General features: G+C 41.4%; 2 protein-coding genes, 1 long non-coding RNA gene and 1 pseudogene across 13 annotated transcripts in view; 2 read left to right on the top strand and 2 right to left on the bottom strand.

The window, feature by feature from the left end:
- Positions 1-17,725, bottom strand: part of ZBTB8OS (zinc finger and BTB domain containing 8 opposite strand) — a 23,968-nt gene extending 6,243 nt beyond the window's left edge. The window contains exons 1-7 of one of the 10 annotated variants that reach the window (XM_077898652.1): positions 17,620-17,725; positions 16,432-16,751; positions 11,553-11,663; positions 3,066-3,090; positions 2,671-2,792; positions 2,160-2,242; positions 1,150-1,202 (exon numbers count right to left, since the gene is read on the bottom strand). In XM_077898652.1, coding sequence (XP_077754778.1) covers positions 1,150-1,202; positions 2,160-2,242; positions 2,671-2,792; positions 3,066-3,090; positions 11,553-11,663; positions 16,432-16,564 — 527 coding nt within the window. In that variant the 5' untranslated portion in view covers positions 16,565-16,751; positions 17,620-17,725. Of the gene's footprint in view, positions 1-1,149; positions 1,203-2,159; positions 2,243-2,670; positions 2,793-3,065; positions 3,091-11,552; positions 11,664-16,431; positions 17,053-17,075; positions 17,213-17,619 lie in introns of those variants that run through there. The other 9 variants (XM_077898651.1, XM_077898650.1, XM_077898655.1 and 6 more) reach the window with 9 other exon arrangements.
- Positions 17,162-23,605, top strand: part of RBBP4 (RB binding protein 4, chromatin remodeling factor) — a 22,488-nt gene continuing 16,044 nt past the window's right edge. Inside the window, exons 1-3 of one of the 2 annotated variants that reach the window (XM_077898630.1) lie at positions 17,162-17,329; positions 17,920-18,067; positions 22,748-22,893. In XM_077898630.1, coding sequence (XP_077754756.1) covers positions 17,314-17,329; positions 17,920-18,067; positions 22,748-22,893 — 310 coding nt within the window. In that variant the 5' untranslated portion in view covers positions 17,162-17,313. The remainder of the gene's footprint in view (positions 17,330-17,919; positions 18,068-22,747; positions 22,894-23,605) is intronic. The other variant, XM_077898631.1, reaches the window with a different exon arrangement.
- On the bottom strand, positions 17,808-19,071 carry LOC144314484 (uncharacterized). Its single transcript, XR_013380393.1, has 2 exons — positions 19,016-19,071; positions 17,808-18,196 (listed from the first exon to the last, which is right to left on the bottom strand). It is a non-coding gene; the product is annotated as an uncharacterized LOC144314484 (long non-coding RNA).
- LOC144315045 (U4 spliceosomal RNA) lies at positions 18,929-19,012 on the top strand (annotated as a pseudogene).

Here is a 23,605-nt window from a genome sequence, read left to right as displayed (position 1 = left end):
AAATGTTGCTTAATGACTATTGTTTCATTATAGAGTAACACGTCCAAAATTTTCACTGTACTCAAGGCATTGGAGAAAGCAGGTCTGAGTACTGCAGATGCAAAATACTACATACTATAATATGATCTTAAATTGGTTTGCATTTTATAACTTTTCAGGAAATGTCCATGGCCTGTATATAGAAGGCCCTAGAAAAGTACTCTCCTAGAACCTGGGATAAGTATCTTCTCTTCTTTCAACATGAATGTGACTAGAGATCATGTAGGAGAAGCAGTAGTGGTAGCAGAACGAACAGCACTTTTTTTAATTTAGAAACTTGAGAGAAGAGGGAGAAAGCAGGGGGATGGGGGGGTACAGAGGGAGAGGGAGACAGAATCCCACACAGACTCTGTACCAAGCGCGGAACCCAAAACAGGGCTGGATCCCATGACCCTGAGCTCATGACCTGAGCTGAAAACAAGTCAGGACACTCAAGCCACTATGTCACTGAGGTGCCCCAAAAGAACAAAGCTTTAAAAAAAAAAAAAAAAAGAACAAAGCTTTAAAATTCTGTTCAACCATTTATTAGCTAAGTAAATGGTTGGAGAAGCCAGATTCCTTACCCATTAAAAAATAAAGAAAAAAGGAGAGGGAAAGAATAAAAGACCTTGCTTTACAAAAAGAAAGAACTTCAACATAAAGTGGGAAAAAATAGGCTTTATGTAGAAATAACTAAAAGATAGCTTTAAGTGACTGAAAAGAATTGGGAAACACCAAGCCCTATCAAAGAGATCTAACCGAGTGTTTGCAAACTCTGGAAGGAAAAGTGTAATTTGTTAAGAGAAAGAGCCAGTTTGAACAGAGTCCAGGTGTGAGGAGAAGGATGCATCATCAATGCTTCCTGTCACCAAGCCAGGCTTCATGAAAAAAATTTTTACGCTAAAAATCAATAAGATGGGAATCAGGTCCAAGAACCAATTATCAACTTCATTCTAACAAATTTCTAATCCTCCAAAGCTGAGGACCAAAGCCCTTGCTCTTAGAGCTTAACCTGAAGATGCCACTGGACCTCTGACTTAACATTTCTGTCTTCCTACTAGGTTCAGTGAAGAATTTTAACAACTTTCCTGACTTCTATGACTTGCTACTTAAAAGATTTTCAAAACATACCCAATTGACCGTAATTTGAAATTTCTTTGATCAATTTGAAGTACCTTCACTTCCTAAAAAGGAAAAAAAAAACATTTAATTTTAAAAAGTGTTCATAACAGACCATCTATTAAAACATATCTAATAATTGTCAAAACTCTATGTTGTACACCTGAACTAATATATTGTAAGTCAAATATAATTTACAAAAAAATATATCTAGGTTATCCCCTTTTCTAGAAAATCACAGCATACAACTTCTCTGAAGCAAAGAAAACTAAAATGTTAAGTAGAATAACAAACTAAATATATTCCAAGGAAATAAGGTTTTTTTCTTACATATTCAAGGGAAATATTCTTGAAAAACATACAATCTAAAAACACAAGTCAAGAAATTTCTCTGTAAAATAGAATAGGATGATAAACGATTTTAATCATTCACAGCCCATTTCAATATAACATTGTAGGCTCCTGAACTCTGTAGGACAAGTGACCAGTTAGAAGAGTGTATGTAGTGGAGCTGGGAAGGGAGAGAATGTAGAGGTTGTAGAAGCCAGGAGGGCCCCTGTGTGTTAGGTTAACAATGATGTTGGAGAGCGGTTCCCTTCTCAAGGCTGGCAACAAGCAATCTCCATTTTGCTTTTCCTTTTTCATGTTAAGGAAAACTGAGAGGAATTTTTAAATTTAGGCCAACATGGCAGAGCTACTAAACTTCACATGGGACAAAGGAACATATGGGTGGTCATAAATATAGCTCAAACTTGGGAGACATAAAAAGTTTGGGTGAAGATAGCAGGTGCATTCTTATAAAACAATCCTGATTAGTGACAAATATATGGTAATATTACAAAATGCATATACACAGGCAAAGTCAGGTTAACCAAGAAGTCCCTGTTTTCTGCAAATCAGTATCACCTTATGTATCTGTATGGCTTGGTTTTGCCTCATGTGTTCTACTCTCAATCACTTGTCCTTTTAAAATCTGAACTAAGAACCCATTTGCTCAGTAAAAAAGAAAAATCCTTGCTTACCCGGGGTATGAAGAATTCATCAGCACTGAACTTATAAAGCCATTCATCCAAAAAGTGAAACAGAAGAGACTGTAAGTCATCTCCTACATAGGATCAAGAAGAATTATGATAGTATGATGTTTAGTAATTCTTTTTTTAAATTATTTTTAAAGATTTTATTTATTCATGAAAGGCACAGAGAGAGAGAGAGAGGCAGAGACACAGGCAGAGGGAGAAGCAGGCTCCATATAGGGAGCCCGATGTGGGACTTGATCCCTGGACCCCAGGATCACGCCCTGAGCCAAAGGCAGATGCTCAACCACTGAGCCACCCAGGCGTCCCATGTTTAATAACTCTTATCTCTGAAAATTTATTTGAATTTAAAAGTGCATGGAATTTCTTAGGCTAGCTGAAAGAGGATGAACAGGCTAATAATTAATTTTGTTGTTCTTACTATGAAAATGTACTGAAATTTGGTAGAACCCTGCACATTTGCATGACAATGTCTTCCCCAGTGAATAAATTGGTTTACCTTGGGTTTCTACTTCTACTGTTTGCAGAGGCTCCACAGTCCCAGTATCTGTCATGTAACCAAACATGGCCATTGCACATTGCTCAAATGCTTCCTCCAGAGTATCTCCCCATGCATGTAACCTAAAGAAATACATTCATGCCCTGTATAATAAAATCTACAGCAAGACAGAAAACTTGACAGCAAAGTCAAAATAAGATCAGCATGATAATACAAATCCAAAGGCCTCAATCAATTTAATGGCACAGAAACCGAGTTCTTTCGAACCATCATTTTCATGTTGTAAAGGAACCAAAACAGGAAGAGAGAATTAAAACTAGGGACATCAAGATTAAAACATCAGACTTCCTACTTAAGAACATGATTTCAAAGGCATAAATTGCAGGTGTACTCACTGGACATCTGCTGTATGATCCAAATCTGAGGGGGAGAGGGAAAAATATATAGGTCATTAAATGTGACTTGCAAATCACAAGAAAACTCTAGTTCATAATTAAGAACATTATCCTTTGGAGCACCTGGGTGTCCGCCTTCGGCTCAGGTTATAATCTCAGAGTCCTAGGATTGAGCCCTGTGTCGAGATCCTGGCTCAGCAGGGAGTCTGCTTCTCCATCCTCCACTGCCCCCCAAACCCTCCTTGCTTTTTCCTCTTTCTCTCAAATAAATAAAATCTTTTTTTTTTTTTAAGATTTTATTTATTTATTCATGAGAGACACAGAGAGAGAGAGAGAGAGAGGCAGAGAGAGAAACAGGTTCCATACAGGAAGCCTGATGTGGGACTCGATCCAGAACTCCAGATCACACCTGGGCTGAAGGCAGGCACTTAATTGCTAAGCCACCCAGGCGTCCCTGGTCCTGTTATCTCAACAATTCACAGTATATTCTTCACTGGTATCAGGACTTCCATCAGTCCTTCCCACTTAGGCTCATAGAATATTCAAGCTAGAAGGAAGCCATGTAGCTCATTTATTGTAATTCCCTCACAAGAAAAAACCTGGGGTGCCTGGCTGGCTTGGTCTGTAGAACATGGGACACTTGATCTTGGAGTCATGAGTTCGAGCCCCATGTTGGGTGTAAAGATTATTTTTATAAAATTTTTTTAAAAAGGAAAAAAATCTGAAATCCAGAGAGATCGTGTGACTTGTTAAAGACTACTGTTGATTAGAGGCAAAGCTGGGCCTAGAATTGAGAAGTCCTGGGCACCAAGTTAGTAGACTTTGCACCATAATAGACTTTCGGTGGTATTCAAAGTTCAAATTCTTCTCTAATTCACTCGAAAATATTTCCATAGACTTAATATGTTTTAGGCACTAGGAAAGGACCAGAAGAGATGATAAGCAAGTTAAAAGAAAATGACAGGCATTAACCCTAGAAAAATGAAAGCATATGTCTGGAATGCTCACAGCAACTTTTCCCCCAAAATTAAAAACTGAGTATCCACCAATAAGAAAACAGATAAAGACACAATGCAATACTGCTCAGTGATAAAACCGTGTGACCTAATGACTCACTCATTAACATGAATCTCAAAAATATTAAATGAAAACTGCAGAACTCTCAGCACGTAACCCCTCTATCCAAAACCCCTGTGCCAAGAGTGAAACTTTAGCACAGCTGGGCTTCCAACAGCATAAGCCTTGTTCCTAGGATCACCCCAGCCCAAGCTAGACTGCCTGCTGGAGAAAGCGCTACAACCACCAGAATTTACTGTTCGCTACAGCCAAAATCTGACAATAGGCCTTTAACCTCCCTTTCTCAGAGCATTTACTAAAAAGGGCTTACCACAGTGAATATTTATCTCTTACAACTCAGCAGGGTCCTTCTCAAGGACTCCTTTGAAATGTAATCATCAGGAAGGACCCCCAGTCCCTGTGGGAGGATAGTGCCTGCTACCAAATGCTGTAGGCCTAATTGAATTTACACAGACTAACCATTTGTAATGTTTCACATCTCTGACTCTCCTGAGCCCCTGCTCTCCCCCTTCTGCATTCGCCCTTGAAAGGCTCCATCACCTCTGTGCAATTTGGAATGGGCTCAGCTCTTTCTCCTACTGTAGTTACTGAATAAAATCCCATTCACCACTTTAATATCCAGCTGTGTTTATTTTTGATACTCAGTGAAGAAGCCAGGCATGAAAGAATCTATACTGGGTAGTTCCGCTTGCGTGAAACTCTGAAAAACAGGCAAAATTAAGCTCTGGTGATAGAAATCCAAACTGTCTCAGAGTAAGGATGTGAAGGCTGACAGGAAAAAGGCAAAAGGGGACTTTCTAGGGTGATGGAAATGTTCTATGGTCTGATTGGAGTTTGGTTACAATCCAATGTATGACACACTCCAATGATAAATACATGTATGTATCTGTTTACCGAGGTTTTTAAAAAACATTTTATTTTTAAGTAATCTCTACACCCAACACTCAACATGGGATTCGAACTTAAAAACCTTGAGATCAAGAGTTGTATGCTCTGCCAACTAAGCCAGCCTGGCGCCCCTCTGTTTATCAAACTTATTGAACTTTACACTTAAGATCTGAGCACTTTTACTATACATGTAAATCATACCTTGATTTAAATAAAAACAAGTTAAAAGGGGGCTCCTGGGTGGTTCAGTTGGTTGAACATCCAACTCTTGGTTTCAGCGCAGGTGGTGATCTGAGGTGTGAGATTGAGTCCTGTGTCAGCTCCAGCCTCAGTGTGGAGTTGGCTTGAGAATCCTTCCCTCTCCCTCTGCCCCTCTGCACTTGCGAACTCCCTCACTTTCTAAATATAAATAAACAAATCTTTAAAAAACAATTTAAACGGACAATGACAGACTGTTACAGGCAGTAGTTCTCAGTTTTTGGTCTCAAGAACTCTTTACTCGGGGGATCCCTGGGTGGCTCGGCAGTTTAGCGCCTGCCTTTGGCCCAGGGTGCAATCCTGGAGTCCCAGGATCGAGTCCTGTGTGGGGCTCCCGGCATGGAGCCTGCTTCTCCCTCTGCCTGTGTCTCTGCCTCTCTCTCTCTATGTCTATCATGAATAAATAAATTAAAAGAATAAAAAGAACTCTTTACTCAAATATTTTTGAAGACCCCAAAAAGGTTTGGTTTATATGGGTTGTATGTGTCAGTATTAACCATTCTAGAAATTTTTTTTTTAAGATTTTATTTATTTATTCATGAGAGACACACAGAGCGAGAGAGAGGCAGAGACACAGGCAGAGGGAGAAGCAGGCTCTATGTAAGCAGCCTGACATGGGACTCGATCTCGGGTCTCCAGAATCAGGCCCTGGGCTGAAGGCGGCACTAAACCGCTGAGCCACCTGGGCTGCCTCCATTCTAGAAATTTTAACCCAAAAATTTAAAAATACTTATTAATTCATTTAAAAATAACAACAAGCACATGAGAAAATCCTCCGCATCACTGGCCATCAAGGAAATACAAATCAAAACCACAATGAGATACCATACCTCACACCAGTGAGAATGGTGAAAATTAACAAGACAAGAAACAACAAATGTTGGAAAGGATGTGGAGAAAGGGGAACCCTCTTGCACTGTTGGTGGGAATGTGAACTGGTACAGCCACTCTGGAAAACTGTGTGGAGGTTCCTCAAAGAGTTAAAAATAGATCTGCCCTACGACCCAGCAATTGCACTGCTGGGGATTTGCCCCAAAGATAGATGCAGTGAAATGCCGGAACACCTGCACCCCGATGTTTATAGCAGCAATGTCTACCATAGCCAAACTAAGGCAGGAGCCTCAGTGTCCATCAAAAAAAAATGAATGGATAGGGCAGCCCAGGTGACCCAGTGGTTTAGCGCCGCCTTCAGCCCAGGGCATGATCCTGGAGACCCGGGATCGAGTCCCACGTCAGGCTCCCTGCCTGTGTCTCTGCCTCTCTCACTCTGTGTCTCTCATGAATAAATAAATAAAATATCTTTAAAAAAAAAAAAGGAAAAATAAGATGTAGTATATGTATACAATGGAATATTACTCAGCCATTAGAAACGACAAATACCCAACATTTGCTTCGAGGTGGATGGACCTGGAGGGTATTATGCTGAGTGAAATAAGTCAATCAGAGGAGAACAAACATTATATCATCTCATTCATTTGGGAAATATAAAAATTAGTGAAAGGGAATAAAGGGAAAGGAGAGAAAATGAGTGAAAATATCAGTGAGGGTGACAAAACATGAGAGACACCAAACTCTGGGAAATGAACAAGGGGTACTGGAAGGGGAGGTGGGTGAGGGGGTTGGGGTGACTGGGTGATGGGCACTGAGGGGGACACCTGGGCAGGATGAGCACTGGGTGTTATGCTATATGTTGGCAAATTGAACTCCAATAAAAACATAACAAATAAATAAATTAAATAAATAAACAAATAAAACAAACAAACAAAACTGGGGTACCTTGCTGGCTCAGTAAGTAGAGCATGCAACTTGTTTTAAGTTCAAGCCCCATGTTGGGGGAAGATATTACTTAAAAACAAAATTTTAAAAATAATAATAAAACCAGCGGTTTAGCGCCACCTGCAGCCCAGGGCGTGATCCTGGAGACCCTGGATCGAGTCCCACGGCAGGCTTTCTGCATGGTGCCTGCTTCTCCCTCTGCCTGTGTCTCTGCCTCCCTCTCTCTCTCTCTCTCTCTCTCTCTGCGTCTCTATGAATAAATAAATAAAATCTTAAAAAAAAAAAAAACACTTAACATAAACTGCAGGACGCCTGGGTGGCTTAGTGGTTGAGGGTCTGCCGTTGGCTCAGGGCATGATCCCAGGGTCCGGGGATCAAGTTCCGCATCGGGCTCCCTGCAGGGAGCCTGTTTCTCCCTCTGCCTATGTCTCTGCCTATCTCTCTGTATCTCTCGTGAATAAATAAAATCTTTAAAAAAATAACATATTGCATAGCTTTATAAGAAAATAACCATATTTCCCCCAAAACTTTAGTGAGAAGAGTGGCACTTTTCATGGAAGTATTTTTTTAAAGATCTTAGTTGTTTGAGAGAGAGAGTGAAAGGAAGAACAGAAGGAGAAAGACATGCAGACTCTAAATTGAGCCTAGAGCCTAATGTGGGGCTTGATCCCAAGACCCCAAGACTACGACCTGAGCCAAAGGCAGACACTTAACCGACTGAGTCACCGAGGCACCCACAAATACTTTTAATGTCTGACTTTCAACGTGTTACATATAATATGTTGATTTAGCTGAAGTACATATATAAAATCAACCTCATAGGAGGAAAAGGAGTATCTTAATTGCTTTTGAAAAAACTTTATAGTCTTCCTTGATGCTACAACCAAAACTAGAAACATGCTAGGTTTTTTAAATTTCTTTTAAAGATTTATTTATTTGGGATGCCTGGGTGGCTCGGCGGTTGAGCATCTGCCTTTGACTCAGGGTGTGATTCTGGAGTCCTGGAATTGAATCCCGCATCGGGCTTCCAGCATGGAGCCTGCTTCTCCCTCTACCTGTGTCTCTGCCTTTCTCTCTTTGTGTCTCTTGTGAATAAATAAATAAAATCTTTTAAAAAAAGAAAAAGATTTATTTATTTGAGAGAGAGAAGGTGTGAGAGTGTGCAGTGGGGAGGGGGAGAGGGAGAGGAAGAGAGTCTTAAGCAGACTCAACGCTGAGCATGGACCCTGACTAGGGGCTCCAACTCACAAACTGAGCCAAAACCAAGAGTCTGACCCTTAACTGCATCACCTAGGTGCCCCTGAAACACTAATTTTTTAAAGGTTAGTTGCAATGTGGAATTTGAAGCTGTAAAAATGAATTTTTCATACTCTGTGACATTGAAATCCATTGCTCTATCCTGTGCCTAGAATAGATCTTATCTGTGCCTGATTGCATAACAAGTCAAAAATACCAATTCATTGATTTATACAGATAATGTTGACATATTTAGTTATACAGAATGAAATTACATACAGATATACTTGTAAATATCATCACCAATCTCATCAGAAAGGTCTTTAAGTGGGGCAGCCTGGGTGGCTCAGTGGTTTAGTGCCGTCTTCAGCCCAGGGCATGATCCTGGGATCGAGTCCTACGTTGGGCTCCCTGTATGGAGCCTGATTCTCCCTCTGCCTGTGTCTCTGCCTCTCTCCCTCTATGTGTCTCTCATAAATAAATAAATAAAAATCTTAAAAAAAAAAAAAAAAAAAGAAAGGTCTTTAAGCACTAGGAAACTGTCAAGCTCATGATGGCAGGCAGATATAAGTTTTCCAAAATTTGAATTTTACTCAAAAGCTTGAATTTAATCATTGCCAACAAATGTATTATTTTCCTTGATATAAAGGCACTTTAAAGAAATTATCTGCCAAATACCCCTGTTTGAATAACAATACTACATCTTTCACAGTCATTCTTTGGAGGGGGAAAAAAAGGGTTTCATGAAAAATAAAAACAAAACAAAAACCCAGCTCATAACTCAATTACACAAGTTCTTTTCCTCAAGGTAATCATCAATACTTTGACAAGCAGTAGAAACACTTTATGCATACTTTCCATTTTGTTTCACAGAATATTAAAAAGACATGTACTTGGTGGTCAAGATTCAGTAAAATGGACAGGCTTTACTGATTCATCAAAGACATCTTCAATTCAAAATGACTTTTTCTTTTAAGTGCACAGTGGTACTGCACAAAGGGACTACCAGCAGAGTTTGGGGCGGCCACCTCAACCTGTGCTAAGGGGACAGCAGCTTTCTTTCCCCTACCAGTGCTTTTGCACCATTGACACAAATGTCAACATAGAGAAAGAGCATATACCTCAGTATTATTTTTTTTTAAGATTTATTTATTTATTTATTTATTTATTTTTTTTTTTATTATTTTTACTCATGAGAGACACACAGAGAGAGAGGGCAGGGGGCAAAGACACAGGCAGAGGGAGAAGCAGGGTCTCCAGGATCAGGACCTAGGCTGAAGGCGACGCTAAACTGCTGAGCCACTCGAGCTGCCCAATACCTCAGTATTATTATGAAAGTAGTTTTGATATTACAGATCCTCTGAAAAGATCTGGGAAACCCCAGGGGTCCAAAGACCACACTTTGAGAAGTGAAAAATATAGGACAAAACAGGAAATAAAATAAATTTAAGTTGGACTGAGGGGTTCAGGTAAGAATTCCCAAAGGAATCAAGACTTAACACTGTAAGAGCCAAGAGACTAAGGGTAACCTCAATCTGTCTGTTCATTCCCTTGCTCCCAATTTCTGCTAAGTGCCCAATACACAACAGGTGTTCTTAAAAAAAAAAAAAAAGATTTTACTTATTTATTCATGAGACACACAAAGAGGCAGAGATATAAGCAGAGGGAGAAGTAGGCTCCGTGTGGGAAGCCTGATATAGGAACCAGGATCAAGACCTGAGCCAAAGGCAGACGCTCAAACATGGAACCACCCATGCGTCCCCACAACAGGTATTCAATCATACTGCTGAATGAATAAGTGAGATGACAACTATGCTGAGTCTAAAAGGAAAAACAACTACAAGAGAAGCCTGGGGGGAAGTCTGGGGGCTGTTTGTGGAAAGAAATGAAACCAGCAGAAAATACAGACTAATCTCATATTAAATAAATTCAAAGACTGTACAAAATGTTGGCAGGTAGAATCCAGTATGACCAAGTGGGATTTACTCCTGGAATGTTAAGATCCAATTATTAGGAAACAGATTAATGTAACCCATATAAATATATCTTTATAGATATAATCATGAAATATAAAAACATTAACAGGACTTTTGAGCAAAAGTTTTTTTCTGTACAACAAATTAAAGTTTAATTTTATTTCTTCTCTCATTCTTTTTTTTTTTTTTTTTAATTTTTTTATTTATTTATGATAGTCACACAGAGAGAGAGAGAGAGGCAGAGACATAGGCAGAGGGAGAAGCAGGCTCCGTGCACCGGGAGCCCGACGTGGGATTCGATCCCGGGTCTCCAGGATTGTGCCCTGGGCCAAAGGCAGGCGCCAAACCGCTGCGCCACCCAGGGATCCCTCTTCTCTCATTCTTAATTGCTGTATTTACTGAATGTTTTTGTAGTATAATAGAATATATATATTTGGTCTTTGTCCCTGGTTTCTGGAAAAGCTCCTAAAACCCTTGGATTTTCCTAAGTGATAGGAGTGTCTTGTTATTCATTAATTATCCTCTTCTGTCCACACTGAGTCTCTGCTATTTTTTTTTTTTTTTGAGTCTCTGCTATTAAAGGTTACTCAGGGTAGGGCTCCCCAATAGCCTTAGAACAGGGCAGTCACCATGATCAAACACATGATTAAAGAATGGGAACTTTTAGCTCCACCCTCTCACCACCCATGGGTGTGTGTCCAGCCTGTGGAGGGTGGAGCAGAAAACTGATCTATAGACTCTTAAAGAGACTTGGGAGACCATCTCATTGGTGGACTCATCAAGGTGCTAGGAGGATGACAAGTCCAGAGCGGGTACAGAAGCTAAAACCCTCTCTCCCCATACCCTGCCCAATGCACAGTCTTCATTTGATTGTTCCTTGGTTACATCCCCCTATAATAAATGGATAAACCTAAATAAAGCTTTTACCTGTGTTCTGTGAATTGTTCTAGAAATTTTTTTTTTTTTTTTTTTTGTTCTAGAAATTATTAAACTTGAGCCCAAGGGGGGCTGGAGAGGGATGTGTGGGACCGCCAGAAACTGCAACTGGCTAGGCAGAAGTATAGGTAGCCTGGGTGCCCCATTTGGGGCTCGTGTCTGAAGTGGGAGCAGTCTTGTGGAACTGAGCCCTTAACAGGTGGGGTATGTGCTAATTCCAGGGAGTCTGTGTCAGAACTGAATTGATGGGACACCTACTTGGTGTCACAGAACTGGAAAACTGCTTGATGTGGAAAAACCACACATTTGATGTTAGAAGTGGTGTCGGAGGGGGGCGCACCTGGATGGCTCAGTTGGTTCAATATCTGGGTCTTGATTTCATTCAGCTCAGGCCATGCTCTCCAGATTCTCACTCTCCCTTTTCCTCTGCTATGCTCTCTAATACTAAAATCTTAAAAAAAAAAAAAAAAAAAAGTGGTGCCGGAGGAAAGAAAACCGTTTTATAATACAATATTATGATAATACAGTAGAGTATACAATATTCAAAGTATGCAAGGAAAAACATTTGGGGATGATTACCTAAAAATATTTACTGAAAATTATACTAACTCTAAGAGAATTTCATAAAAAAAAGAGAATTTCATAAAAAGTCAGTGTAAAAAATTACACAACTCAATAGCTTTCACAATTATAGTAACAGGGCTGATAGATATCATGGAAGAAAAGATTATTTGCTGAGGACCTGGGTGGCACAATCAATTGAGCGTCCTACTCTTGGTTTTGGCTCAGGTTGTGTTCTCATAGGTCATGGGACTGAGCTCATCAGGCTTGGTGCTCGATGTGGAGTCTGCCTGAGTTTCTCTCTCTCTCCCTCTGCTCCTACCCCCTGCTTGCTCTCTCTGAAATAAATAAATCTTAAAAAAAAAAAATCCTTTACACTTACATCAGAAACAACAAAGATGTGGGGTGCCTATCTGGCTCAGTACAGCATGCAACTCTTGATCTCAAGGTCATGAGCTTGAGCCCCACACTGGGCATAAAGATTACTCAAAAAATATATATATATATGAAATATTTAAAAATAACCTCAGGATACACGAGTGGGATTTGAATACCTTATTCCTGGAAAAAAAAAACATAAATATTAAAGCTTTAATTCTCTTTAAATTCATAATTGATAAGAATGAAAAAAATACCAACAGTAATTTTTTAATCTGTAGTGTTTTATTTTTTCTAATTTTTATTTAAGTACTCTCCACACCCAATGTAGGGCCCAGTGTGGAGCCTAATTAAAAATAAATAAATAAATAGGAAAGGAGGTGAAAAGTGGTCAAATATATGTCACTCTCGCATAAAGATTATTTTGAGCTGAAGACAAGTGAGAGAAGATATAAGTAAAGCTTCCTATCTTCCCCACTCTATTCCTAAAACATAAATTTGTAAAGGACTGCCCATCAGGAAGGACAGAAATTAATCACCAGCGAAAACTCTAAACCCTTATCCACCAGGAGTCAGGTGGAATTTACATAATAAAGTTTCCTGGGCAGCCCCGGTGGCTCAGTGGTTTGGTGCCGCCTTCAGTCCAGGGTGTGGTCCTGGAGTTCTGGGATCGAGTCCCCTGTCGTGCTCCCTGCATGAAGCCTGTTTCTCCCTCTGCCTCTCTCTCTCTCTGTCTCTCATGAATAAATAAATAAAATCTTAAAAAAAAAAATAAAGTTTCCTAACTAACCCTCATCTTCCATTAGTTCCTCCATATATTGATCTTCCCACAACTGGCTACCCTACAAGTACAAAGTGCTTTTATTTTGTCTTGTCATTTTACTATAAAATTACTGTTCCTGTCAAGATGCTATGTAAGCTCAAATTCTTCATGGTTGAAGCTCAGTGATGTGTCCATGGAAGTCATCATACTATCCCCCTAGTTTTGTATATATTTATATATAGCTGGTATTTATCTACATACAGGAAAAAAAAAAGCTAGAGTGGCAGGAAAAGTGGTGGTGGTGCTGGTGGTGGGGTAGTCCCTGTCGATTTCAGGTCATGATCTCAGGACATGGGATCGAGCCCAAGTCAGGCTCTACCCTGGGCATGCAGCCTACTGAAGATTCTCTCCCTCTGCCCCTCCCCACTCCCACTCTCTCTCTCTCTCTCAAAAAAAAAAAAAAAAAGGGAAAAAATGGCAAGAAAGAGGCAAGTAGTGAGGGGAGAATGTCCTACAAGATATTAAAATATAGAATAAAGCCCCAATAATTAAAAGTACACAAAAAGAGAAGTAGAATAAAGGAACAGAACAGTTAAGTCCAGCTACAGACCTAAATATAGGTAGGGAAATTCTGTATTTGATTAAAGGCATCACATTTCAATCACAGGGGAAAAGACAGACTGCTGAAGAAATGAAGTCAGAACATCTGGTAAGAAAAAAAAATGTAAAAAAAAAGAAAAAAATGTAAAAATTTTTTAAAAATCTGGTAAATCATCTGGAAAATAATTAAATCAGATACTTAATTTCTACCCTACTCCAATCCTGATGTATTCAAGATTAAAACATCAAAAAAATATTAGAAATAAGAACAATCTAAAACTATCAACAAAAATATAGTTCTCACAAATAGGAGCAAGAAAAAGCCAAACACAAAGGACATGCTAGAGGTGCCTGCCTGGCTCAATCAGTAGAGCATACGCCTCTTGATCTCTGGGTTAGGAGTTCCAGTCCCACACTGGGTATGGAGCCTACAGGGAGGAAAGAACAAAGAAAAAAAGGAAGGGAAAGGAAGGCATGCAGGCATACTGTATTAATTCCATTTTTATAATGTACAAAAGCAGGCAAAGCTTATCTATGATGTTGAAAGTCAGGCTAATGGGGGGCTCCTGGCTGGCTCAGTTGGCGGAGTGTGGAACGCTTGATCTTGGGACGGTGGGTTCAAGCTCCACAGTGGGTGTAGCGCTTACTTAAAAAAAAAAAAAAAAAGCAAAAAAAACCCTCTTCTTTTCCAAATGTACTACAAGAAAACAGGAGAGTTATTTTATATCAGAGTGGGCAACGCCTTCCTAAGTATAAATTCCCAGAAGCCTTTAAAGGGTTAATAAATTTCACTATGTAAAACTAAATTTCTACAAAGTAAAAAACAAAACAAAAAACCCAACAGAAAAATGGGTTAAGAATATGAACATACACATCCTAGAAGGGCACATACAAATAGCTCCACACATACGGAAATATGTTCAACCTCACTTATAATAAAAAGAAAGCAACTAATATGACAAGATATTTAAATTGGAAGAGACCCAAAAGGGGATCCCTGGGTGGTTCAGCGGTTTAGTGCCTGCCTTTGGCCCAGAGCGTGATCCTGGAGTTCCGGGATCGAGTCCCATGTCGGGCTCCTGGCATGGAGCCTGCTTCTCCCTCCTCCTGTATCTCTGCCTCTCTCTCTCTTTCTCTATGTCTATCATAAATAAGTAAATAAATAAATCTTAAAAAAAAAAAAAAGGGAAGAGACCCAAAAGTATGGTTATGCAGCAAATAGGTAGAAATGTGCGGAAAGAGGCACACTCATACAATGCTAGTCAGAGTATAAACTGGCACAACCTCATTGGAGATCAATTTAGCAATAACTGCTAAGATTAACAATGCAGGGCAGCCCTGGTGGCGCAGCGGTTTAGCGCCGCCTGCAGCCCAGGGTGTGATCCTGGAGACCCTGGATCGAGTCCCAAGTCAGGCTCTCTTCATGGAGCCTGCTTCTCCCTCTGCCTGTGTCTCTGCTGCCTCTCATTCTCTCTCTGTGTCTCTATGAATAAATAAATAAAATCTTAAAAAAAAAAAGATTAACAATGCACATATCCTTTGACAAAGCAGTTTAACTTCTGTAAATTTATAGATACACCTGTACGTGTGCAAAACAATGAATGCGGAACAGGGATCCCACCTGTTGTACTTTTTTATTCAGATATATCAGATACAAGCCTTATTAAAAATAATTTTTAGGGGATCCCTGGGTGGCTCAGCGGTTTGGCGCCTGCCTTTGGCCCAGGGCGCAATCCTGGAGTCCCGGGATCGAGTCCCGCGTCAGGCTCCCGGCATGGAGCCTGCTTCTCCCTCCTCCTGTATCTCTGCCTCTCTCTCTCTCTCTCTATGTCCATCATAAATAAATAAATAAATCTTTAAAAAAATTTAAAAAATAAAAATAATTTTAAAAAATTGTTGTTAAGGGGCATCTGCCTTTGGCTCAAGTCATGATCTAGGGGTCCTCTCATGCTTGCCTAGGCCTTCCTGCTCAGTGGGGAGTCTGCTTCTCCCTCTCCATCTACCCCTCCCCCATTCTCTTCTCCCCATCCACGTGCTCTTTCTGTTCCAAATAAAATCTTTTTAAAAATTTGCTTTTATGAGAAAAATAAAAGGGTTCATTCATAACCTAGTATGCCATAGTAAATAAACTACAGAGAACAATGGAAAATTAATAAGATTTTAGAGTAGAAAAATAGAAGTCAGATTTGTGCTCCGCAAACCATAGCAATCTTTAGGGATGATAGCTAAATGTTTAAATAGAAGATCAGAATATGTACTATACTTTTGTGTTTACTATTATCTCATTTACTCCCCAGTTAAGGAACTATGGTGCCATGAGAGATTATATAACTTGCCACAAGTTATGAAGCTGTTCATGGCAAAACCAGGTCTTTTTTTTTTTTTTTTTAAAGATTTTATTTATTTCTTCACGAGAGACACAGAAGAGAAGCGACTCCTCGCAGGAGCCGGAGGCGGGGCTTAATCCCGAATCCCGGGATCATGCCCTGAGTTGAAGGCAGACGCCCAACCGCTGAGCCACCCAGGCATCCCCAAACCAGGTCTTTTTACTAAAAGCACGATCCAGGTAAAACACCAAATTACATGTCCCCTACTCAGCTAAGTCCTCTAACCTAATGATACTCTAACCACCCCACTGTTGGGAAACACATACGGGCGACCACCCGGCAAATGCTTGAAAATACGTTTATCTTTAGAATGAAGACACTGGTAAAATTCCCACGAGGTAATGGGACTAGGTAAATGTAGAAAGAATTCAAGGAACCATAAAAGTGGCAGCCCAGTTTTCTGACTCTCAGGCCAGGTGGCTGTTCCCTTCAGCACTCCCGGCTGAAGCACCTCAGGGGCAAAGCGGAAGGCGAGACCGGAAGACCTGGGCAAGGCGAAAGGGCATGAGAGAAGTGAGCCATCTACTCACACTCGTACTTCCGAATGGCTGGAGGATACTTGGCCTTGATCGCCTTCTGCTCTTCAGTCAAATTGTAATCTCGAATATCTTCCTCTTCCTGCGCCATAATTGCCGCACTGGACACTCTACTTCCGCCCTTCATTAGCTGGACTTCAGCCCTGATTTACAACTTCCGCTCTAGACTCCGCCCCTTGGCACGCGCCCTTAAAGGACCAGGACCCCATTCTCGCAGATAGACTTTATATGGTTAACACTTCTGTCCTAGGACTCGCTGCCGGAAGCACATCTTTAATAGGCTTCGGCCCTATTTCTGCGTTTCTTCATCCGTTCTAAGAACAAAGGAAACATACACACTGGAGGACGTGGGAGGAGGGAGACACTTTAGAACTAAATACCCGCTTGTCTGGGTGGTGAGAAGCCTTTTCTTTTTACCTCACAGAGTCGATAACTACACCCGAAGCCACCCTAGATTTCTCATCTGAGTACTTTTAAAGTGTCGGGAGCTGCACAGCTTTTAAGAAAATGGCTGCCCCCTGGAGAGTGCGGACTAAACCTCTCACGTGACCCGACGCGCGCACTCCCACCGGGTCCGCGCGCGCGCAATCGTAGGAAGTCGGCTCCCGGCCGTGTCGGGGCAGGGGAGGGGCGCGCACCTCGGCACCGCAGAAAGCGACTCTGCGCGTCTGGATAGGCTGCAAACGCGGCTTCCCCGCCCACCCCGCCGTTCGGGACGCTGCGATTGGCCGGTGTTGGCGCGAAGGTGCGCGAGTAGGCCCTCACGCAGGGGCAGCAGGAAACAATAGAGGCCGCGCGCGCAGAGCGAGCGCCTGTAGCCTCCCCGCCCCTCCCGCAGCGCTCGACCCCGGGATCCCCCCGGCTCGCCTGCCCGCCATGGCCGACAAGGAAGGTAAGGGTGCCGGGGCCGCCCCGGGAGGGCGGGGGGTGCCGGGCTGGCGCCGCGGCCTCGACAGGGCCTAGCAGTGAAGGCAAGCCCGACTCTTGAGTGCTGTCCCCACCATCGAAGGCGTGAGGAGAAATCGCCCCGCGGGGCGGGCTAACGGCGCGCCAGTTCCTCCGACACGGAGGCCGGTGGCCGCGGTGTGGAGCTGGTGGGGGGGCCCCGGCGGGTGTTTGGGCCCTCCCCGCGCTCGCTGTCGGCCTGCCCGCCTCTCGCGTTCTGCGTGCGCTGCTCCCTACCCCGGGGGCCGGTGCGCGGGCCTCCGCGCGGGTTCCGTCGATTCAGCGGGAACGCGAGCGTGCTCCCGAGGCCCGGCGCCGGCGCCCGAACCGCTAACGGGAGTGACGCGCCCCGCTAGCCCGAGAGTAATTGCGGGCCCGCGAGGCGGGGAGGGGTGCAGGTCGCTCCGCCTCGGGGACATTTAGACATATCTGCTCCATTTCAGAATCTTGACTTAATAAGCAGTGCCGGTAGCTTTGGAAGCGTTGGCTCGGTTTCCATTTGTGTTCGCTAACTTAATTTGTTTTTTAACTTTTTAGCAGCCTTTGATGACGCAGTAGAGGAACGTGTGATCAACGAAGAGTACAAAATATGGAAAAAGAACACCCCTTTTCTTTACGATTTGGTGATGACCCATGCTCTGGAGTGGCCTAGCCTAACTGCACAGTGGCTTCCAGATGTAACCAGGTGATGTGAATCTCTTGAACGTTATCTTGTGTCCTCCTCAGCGTTGATTTCTCACGTTGATTTTTCCCTGTCTTCCCCCAGTCACCCGAAGAGGGCACGTAATGATAACCTATGGGTGATGTTTTTTTCCTAGGCCAAAAAATAATACAAAATGTAAAAATAGTTTTGCAATGTACCTGATAAGAGAAAACTTGTTTTCTTTTCCTGATAACGAATTGAATAGCCTGTTATAATTACAGTTGGAAAATAATGTAAAATGTGTCAGTTTTCAAAAAAAGCTATGATTTCAGTTCTTTCAGCAAAATATTTGAATTGTAGGTAGTAGCTGGTTAATATAAAGAGGTATATGACATGGTACCTGCCTTCAAGGAGCACAAGTGTAATTGAGGCCCATGTAAATTAATAATTACAGTAACCTATGCTAAAAGCAGTTTTACAGAGATACTTAGGATATTTAGAACTAAGAACTGAAGATGGGGTGGTTTGGGGGTTTTATATAAGGGAATTATGCATAGTGAGAGAGAAATCACATGTAGGGAAGGTCTTAAATGTGACAAGCTTACCTCTAAGAAGGTAAGCTTAATAGTACTTAATTTACTTTCCATTTGTTTAGTCTGCTAGGTGCTATAAATTAGGGTGTACAAGTTTAGATGGACACCTTCCCTGCCTTGATTTCTTGTGTATATAGTATGGTAGATTACCACCCCCCTTATTTGTAGGGAGTATGGCCAAAGATCCCCAGTGGGTGTCTGAAACCACGGATGGTACTGAACTCTGTTATGTTTCTGAACATACATAATTGTGATAAAGCTTAATTTATAAATTAGAAACGGTAAAAGATTAATAGAACAATGGTTATATAGCTTTGTGCAGGGGGCAGTATCGTAGCCAATGAGGTTTATCCGAGGCACGATTATTGCTAATAAAACAATGGTTATAACAACATACCATAATAAAAGCTGAGTGTGATCTCTTGCTGTCAAAATGTTTCACTGTAATCACCCTTCAAGTAATATTGTTGAGAAAATGCCTGTGTGATGAAGTGAGGTGAATGACATGGGCATTGTGATGAAGTATTAAGCTACTTATTTACCTGATAAATCAGAAGGGAGATCATCTACTTCTGGAGGGCATCGTGGTTGACTGTGGGTAACTGAAACCATGGATGGGGGTTTTCTACTGTATTACAGTAAAAAGTATCATAAGAGTAGCACAGTTAAAATGATCAAGGGAAGGAAAAATCACCTCAACTTAGGGTATCATGAAAGGCTTCCAGGAGAAAGTGACAATGCAAAGATGAAGGTGAATTTAAATAATTAAAGGTTTATCAAGACCAAAGTGCCTGTTGGAATAATGGGTTTTCTTTTATAAAATTGCTTCACCATTCAGAGTAACATTTAAAAATTATATTGTGTGCTGAATAACTAAATTCCTTCGAAATTCATCTCTTTCGAGTTCAAAATATGGTTATTAGGCTATGTTTCAGCTCAACAAGTAATAGAAATTTTATTAATTACTTAAACAGGTTGCTACCTTCACAGTGGCATTAAAAAATGAAGAAGTAGAGTTGGAAGCTTTATCATGATCCATGTTCACCTATGGGTCATCAGAATTGCTTGAGCTCGAGGAGCCTGGGTGGCAGTCTGTTAAGTGGCTGACTCTTGGTTTCAGCTCAGGTGGTGGTCTCAGGGTCAGGAGATCGAGCCTGTCACTCTGTACAGAAGACTTCTACCCCTCCCCACACACTCTACTCCCTTGGGCTTGCACTCACTTGCACTCTCTCTTTTTTTTAAGAAAATACATTTATTTTATTTGAGTTCAGGTTAAGTGGAGTCATTTCTGTCAGGAGTTCTCAGTGATAGTAAAATCATTTAGAAACTGGTAGCAGGGGGGATCCCTGGGTGGCTCAGCGGTTTAACACCTGCCTTTGGCCCAGGGCGCGACCCTGGAGTCCCAGGATCAAGTCCCACGTGTCCGGCTCTCACTCACGTCGGGCTCCTGGCATGGAGCCTGCTTCTCCCTCCTCCTGTGTCTCTGCGCCCCTCCCCCCGTCTATCATAAATAAATAAATCCTCAAAAAAAATTACTCTTAAAAAAAAGAAAGAAAGAAACTGGTGGCAGGGATGCCTGGGAGGCTCAGTGGTTGAGCATCTGCCTTTGGCTCAGGGCGAGATCCAGGATTGAGTCCTGCATTGGGCTCCCTAAGGGGAGCCTGCTTCTCCCTCTGTGTCTCTGCCTCTGTGTCTCTTATGAATAAATAAAATCTTTTAAAAAAAGAAACTGATGGCAGCGTATTTGATGAAAAATAGTTGAATGATGATTCCATGGTCATGAGCTATATCATACTGGATCAGTGGATCCCAAATATATTGGCCACCTACTAAGTCATTTGGGAGCCAGTATTTTTAAAAATCTTCCTATATAATTCTGTAATGATCTCAACCTAGAAAGCAGTGAATTAACTAAATTCACCAACGTTGAAATCTATCTTAGTAGTTTTCTCATTTAGTGGAACTAGGTAAATAAACCTTTTTGCAGGGTCTGACCTTGGTCCAAATTCCTGTTCTTTATCTTCTGTTTTTTGTACCTTATACATAATGAAGATTTATTTTTTTATTTTGAGGGGGAGATTCCTGTTGAGTGTGAAGCCCCATGCAAGGCTGAATCCCATGACCCATGAGGTAATGATCTGAGCAGAAATCACCAGTTGGATGCTTAACCAACTGAGCCACCCAGGCACCCCAATGATACTAATTTTTTTATAAAGACTTTTATTTATTTGTTTGTGAGAGAGAGAGCTCATTTCATTTGCACGAACAGGGGGAAGGGGCAGAGGGAGAGGGAGAAGCGGACGCCCCGCTTAGCAGGGAGAGGATCCATCCCAGGACCCTGAGATCATGACCTGAGCCAAAGGCAGACCCTTAACCAACTGAGCCACCCAGACATTTCTTTAATTTGTTTTTTCTAAGATGAAGATTATTTAGAAACAAGCATACCTAATGTCAAGTGTTTAAATTTTTGTCTGTGGTAGTGACGGTAGTGGTATTCATATCTTTTTTTTAAAAAATACAATTACAATTCTATAACCTTCTTTGCTCATTTCCTCTGGTTCTTTGTTTAACCTTCTAAATGCAGGCATTCTCAGTTTTACATTGATGGCTCTCTTTCCTCTATTTTTCTATGTAGGATATAGATGTATATTGCCTCTGTACAGAGGAATTCCTATTGGTTATCTCTAGACCCAACCTCTGAGCTTTTCCTGAATTTACAGCTGCCTACTGGTATCTTCTTTGGAGTATCTGTTTTCCCCAACATCACATGTTCCAAACTGAGTATATTCTTTGCATAGAGGTCCCGCCCTAGCTTTCGCCTATCATTCCTATTTCTCTTTATCATACTTGACTTTGGTTTGATGTTTCCTAAGTTTTTCTCTTTTTTCCACTTGACAGTGCATAGATAACTCCAATGAATTCTATTTGGGTAATATCGTTTCTAGAACAGAGGTTTTTTTTGTTTTTTGTTTTGTTTTGTTTTGTTTTGTTTTGTTTTAATTCATGGGAGACAGACAGAGAGAGAGGCAGAGACACAGGCAGAGGGAGAAGCAGGCTCCATGCAGGGAACCCGATGTGGGACTCAATCCCGGGACTCCAGGATCACACCCTAGACCGAAGGCAGGCACTAAACCTCTGAGCCACCCAGGGATCCCCTAGAACAGAGGTTCTTAAACTTGAACATGAATCATAATCAGCTGGAGGGATTATAAGATGGATCATTGTACCCCGAATCCCAAGTTCCTAATTTATTATGTCTGGGATGAATCTGAAAATTTAATTTGCCTTTCTAGCTGAAGTTCCTAGATGATGCTAATGCTGTCGGTCCTGATACCACACTTGAAGAACCTCTGCTTTACACTGTTGGGTTAATTCTTCTGTGGTAATTCAGATGGTGCTAGATCCCTTAGAAATTTTCCATGATTGTTTGTTTTCCCTACAGTAGAGTTGTGAATGCCTTAAGATGGCATTCAGTATACTAGAATCTATTTTCTAGCCTTCTCTCTGACTTCATTTCCCACATCCAAAGTCAGATTGAGGTGTCAGTCTTAGTAGTTATGTGATCTTATTTAGGCAGGTTGCCTCATTTTCATAAACCTCAAATATATTCATCTTTAAGTGATACGTAGTTTGTAAAGTACTTAGGTATCTGACATTTTGTGGGCCTACCCTTGCTCAATTCCCTTTCCTTGGAATTCTCTTCCAGAGCCCTTGTCTCTTCTGGGTTTTATATCTCATTTTGACATCTGCCTCTTTCACGGATGCTTCCTTAATTCCAGAAGTAATCTTTCTTATCTAAATTCCCATCTTGTGTACCTTTAATGTATTTATTGGCTTATATTTTTGTTATTTATGGACATGACTATCTAATTGCCCCGGTTTTTTGAGTGCATGAATCACGTCTTAATCATTTTTGTACTTCATAGTATTTGGTGCAGTTTGTCCACTGATTAGGCACTCAGTAAATATTTGAACATTTAGTTTACCTGACATTATTTTCTTTCCTCTAATAAGATTTTCTTCTCGAAACCTGGTTGTAATAGTGCTTTTTCCATACATGTGTATCACTGACCTCATTGTCTCTCTTAGTGTTAATAATTTGAATAGTGATCATATACTGCTATTACAGACCAGAAGGGAAAGACTTCAGCATTCATCGACTTGTCCTGGGAACACACACGTCGGATGAACAAAACCATCTTGTGATAGCCAGTGTGCAGCTCCCTAACGATGATGCTCAGTTTGATGCTTCACACTACGACAGTGAGAAAGGAGGTAGGAATCTTAAAAGTGAAAGAAGGAATGATGTATGGGTAGTATCTTTCATATCTTTGAATTTACTTGAAAAGGGCGTAAAGTTTGATAAATTAGTTTGTTAAGTTAGTAGTAATATTTTGAGCTCTGGAAAACCCGAGTTTGTAATACAGGTGCAAACTGAGATGTCAGAAGACATAGTTAAAGCATACTTGGTTCTATGCCTTTTCTAGAAACCTTCCTCTCCTAAATTGGGGGGGAGGGTAGTTTCTAGAATTGAAAGAAGACAAAATCCACCATTTGTTCCTTTCTTTTTTTTTTTTTTTTTTTTGTTTTAAGTTTTATTTATGTAATCTCTACACCCAATGCCCAATGCCCAATGTATGGCTTGAACTCAACCCTGAGATCAAGAGTCATGTGCTCTTCTGACTGAGCCAGCCAGGTGCCCCTTTATTTTTGTTTATTTTTAAGATTTTATTTCTGAGTAATCTCTGTACCCAACATAGGGCTTGAACTTGCAACCCCAAGATGAAGAGTCATGTTCTCTACCAACTGAGCCAGCCAGGTGCCCCCAAAGTCCACCATTTATTATTGCTGTGCATGCATGCATTCTTTCTCAGCATGGGAGATAATTGCCCCTATGGGGGGTTAAAATTGGTTCTTGGAGAGGGGGATGTATGAGAACAAGTCTTTAAATGTGGGAATCCGGGGATCCCTGGGTGGCGCAGCAGTT

This window comes from Canis aureus, chromosome 5, assembly GCF_053574225.1.
Source record: "Canis aureus isolate CA01 chromosome 5, VMU_Caureus_v.1.0, whole genome shotgun sequence".
Taxonomy (NCBI): Eukaryota; Metazoa; Chordata; class Mammalia; order Carnivora; family Canidae; genus Canis; species Canis aureus.
This window is presented reverse-complemented; position numbering and strand designations above follow the sequence as displayed.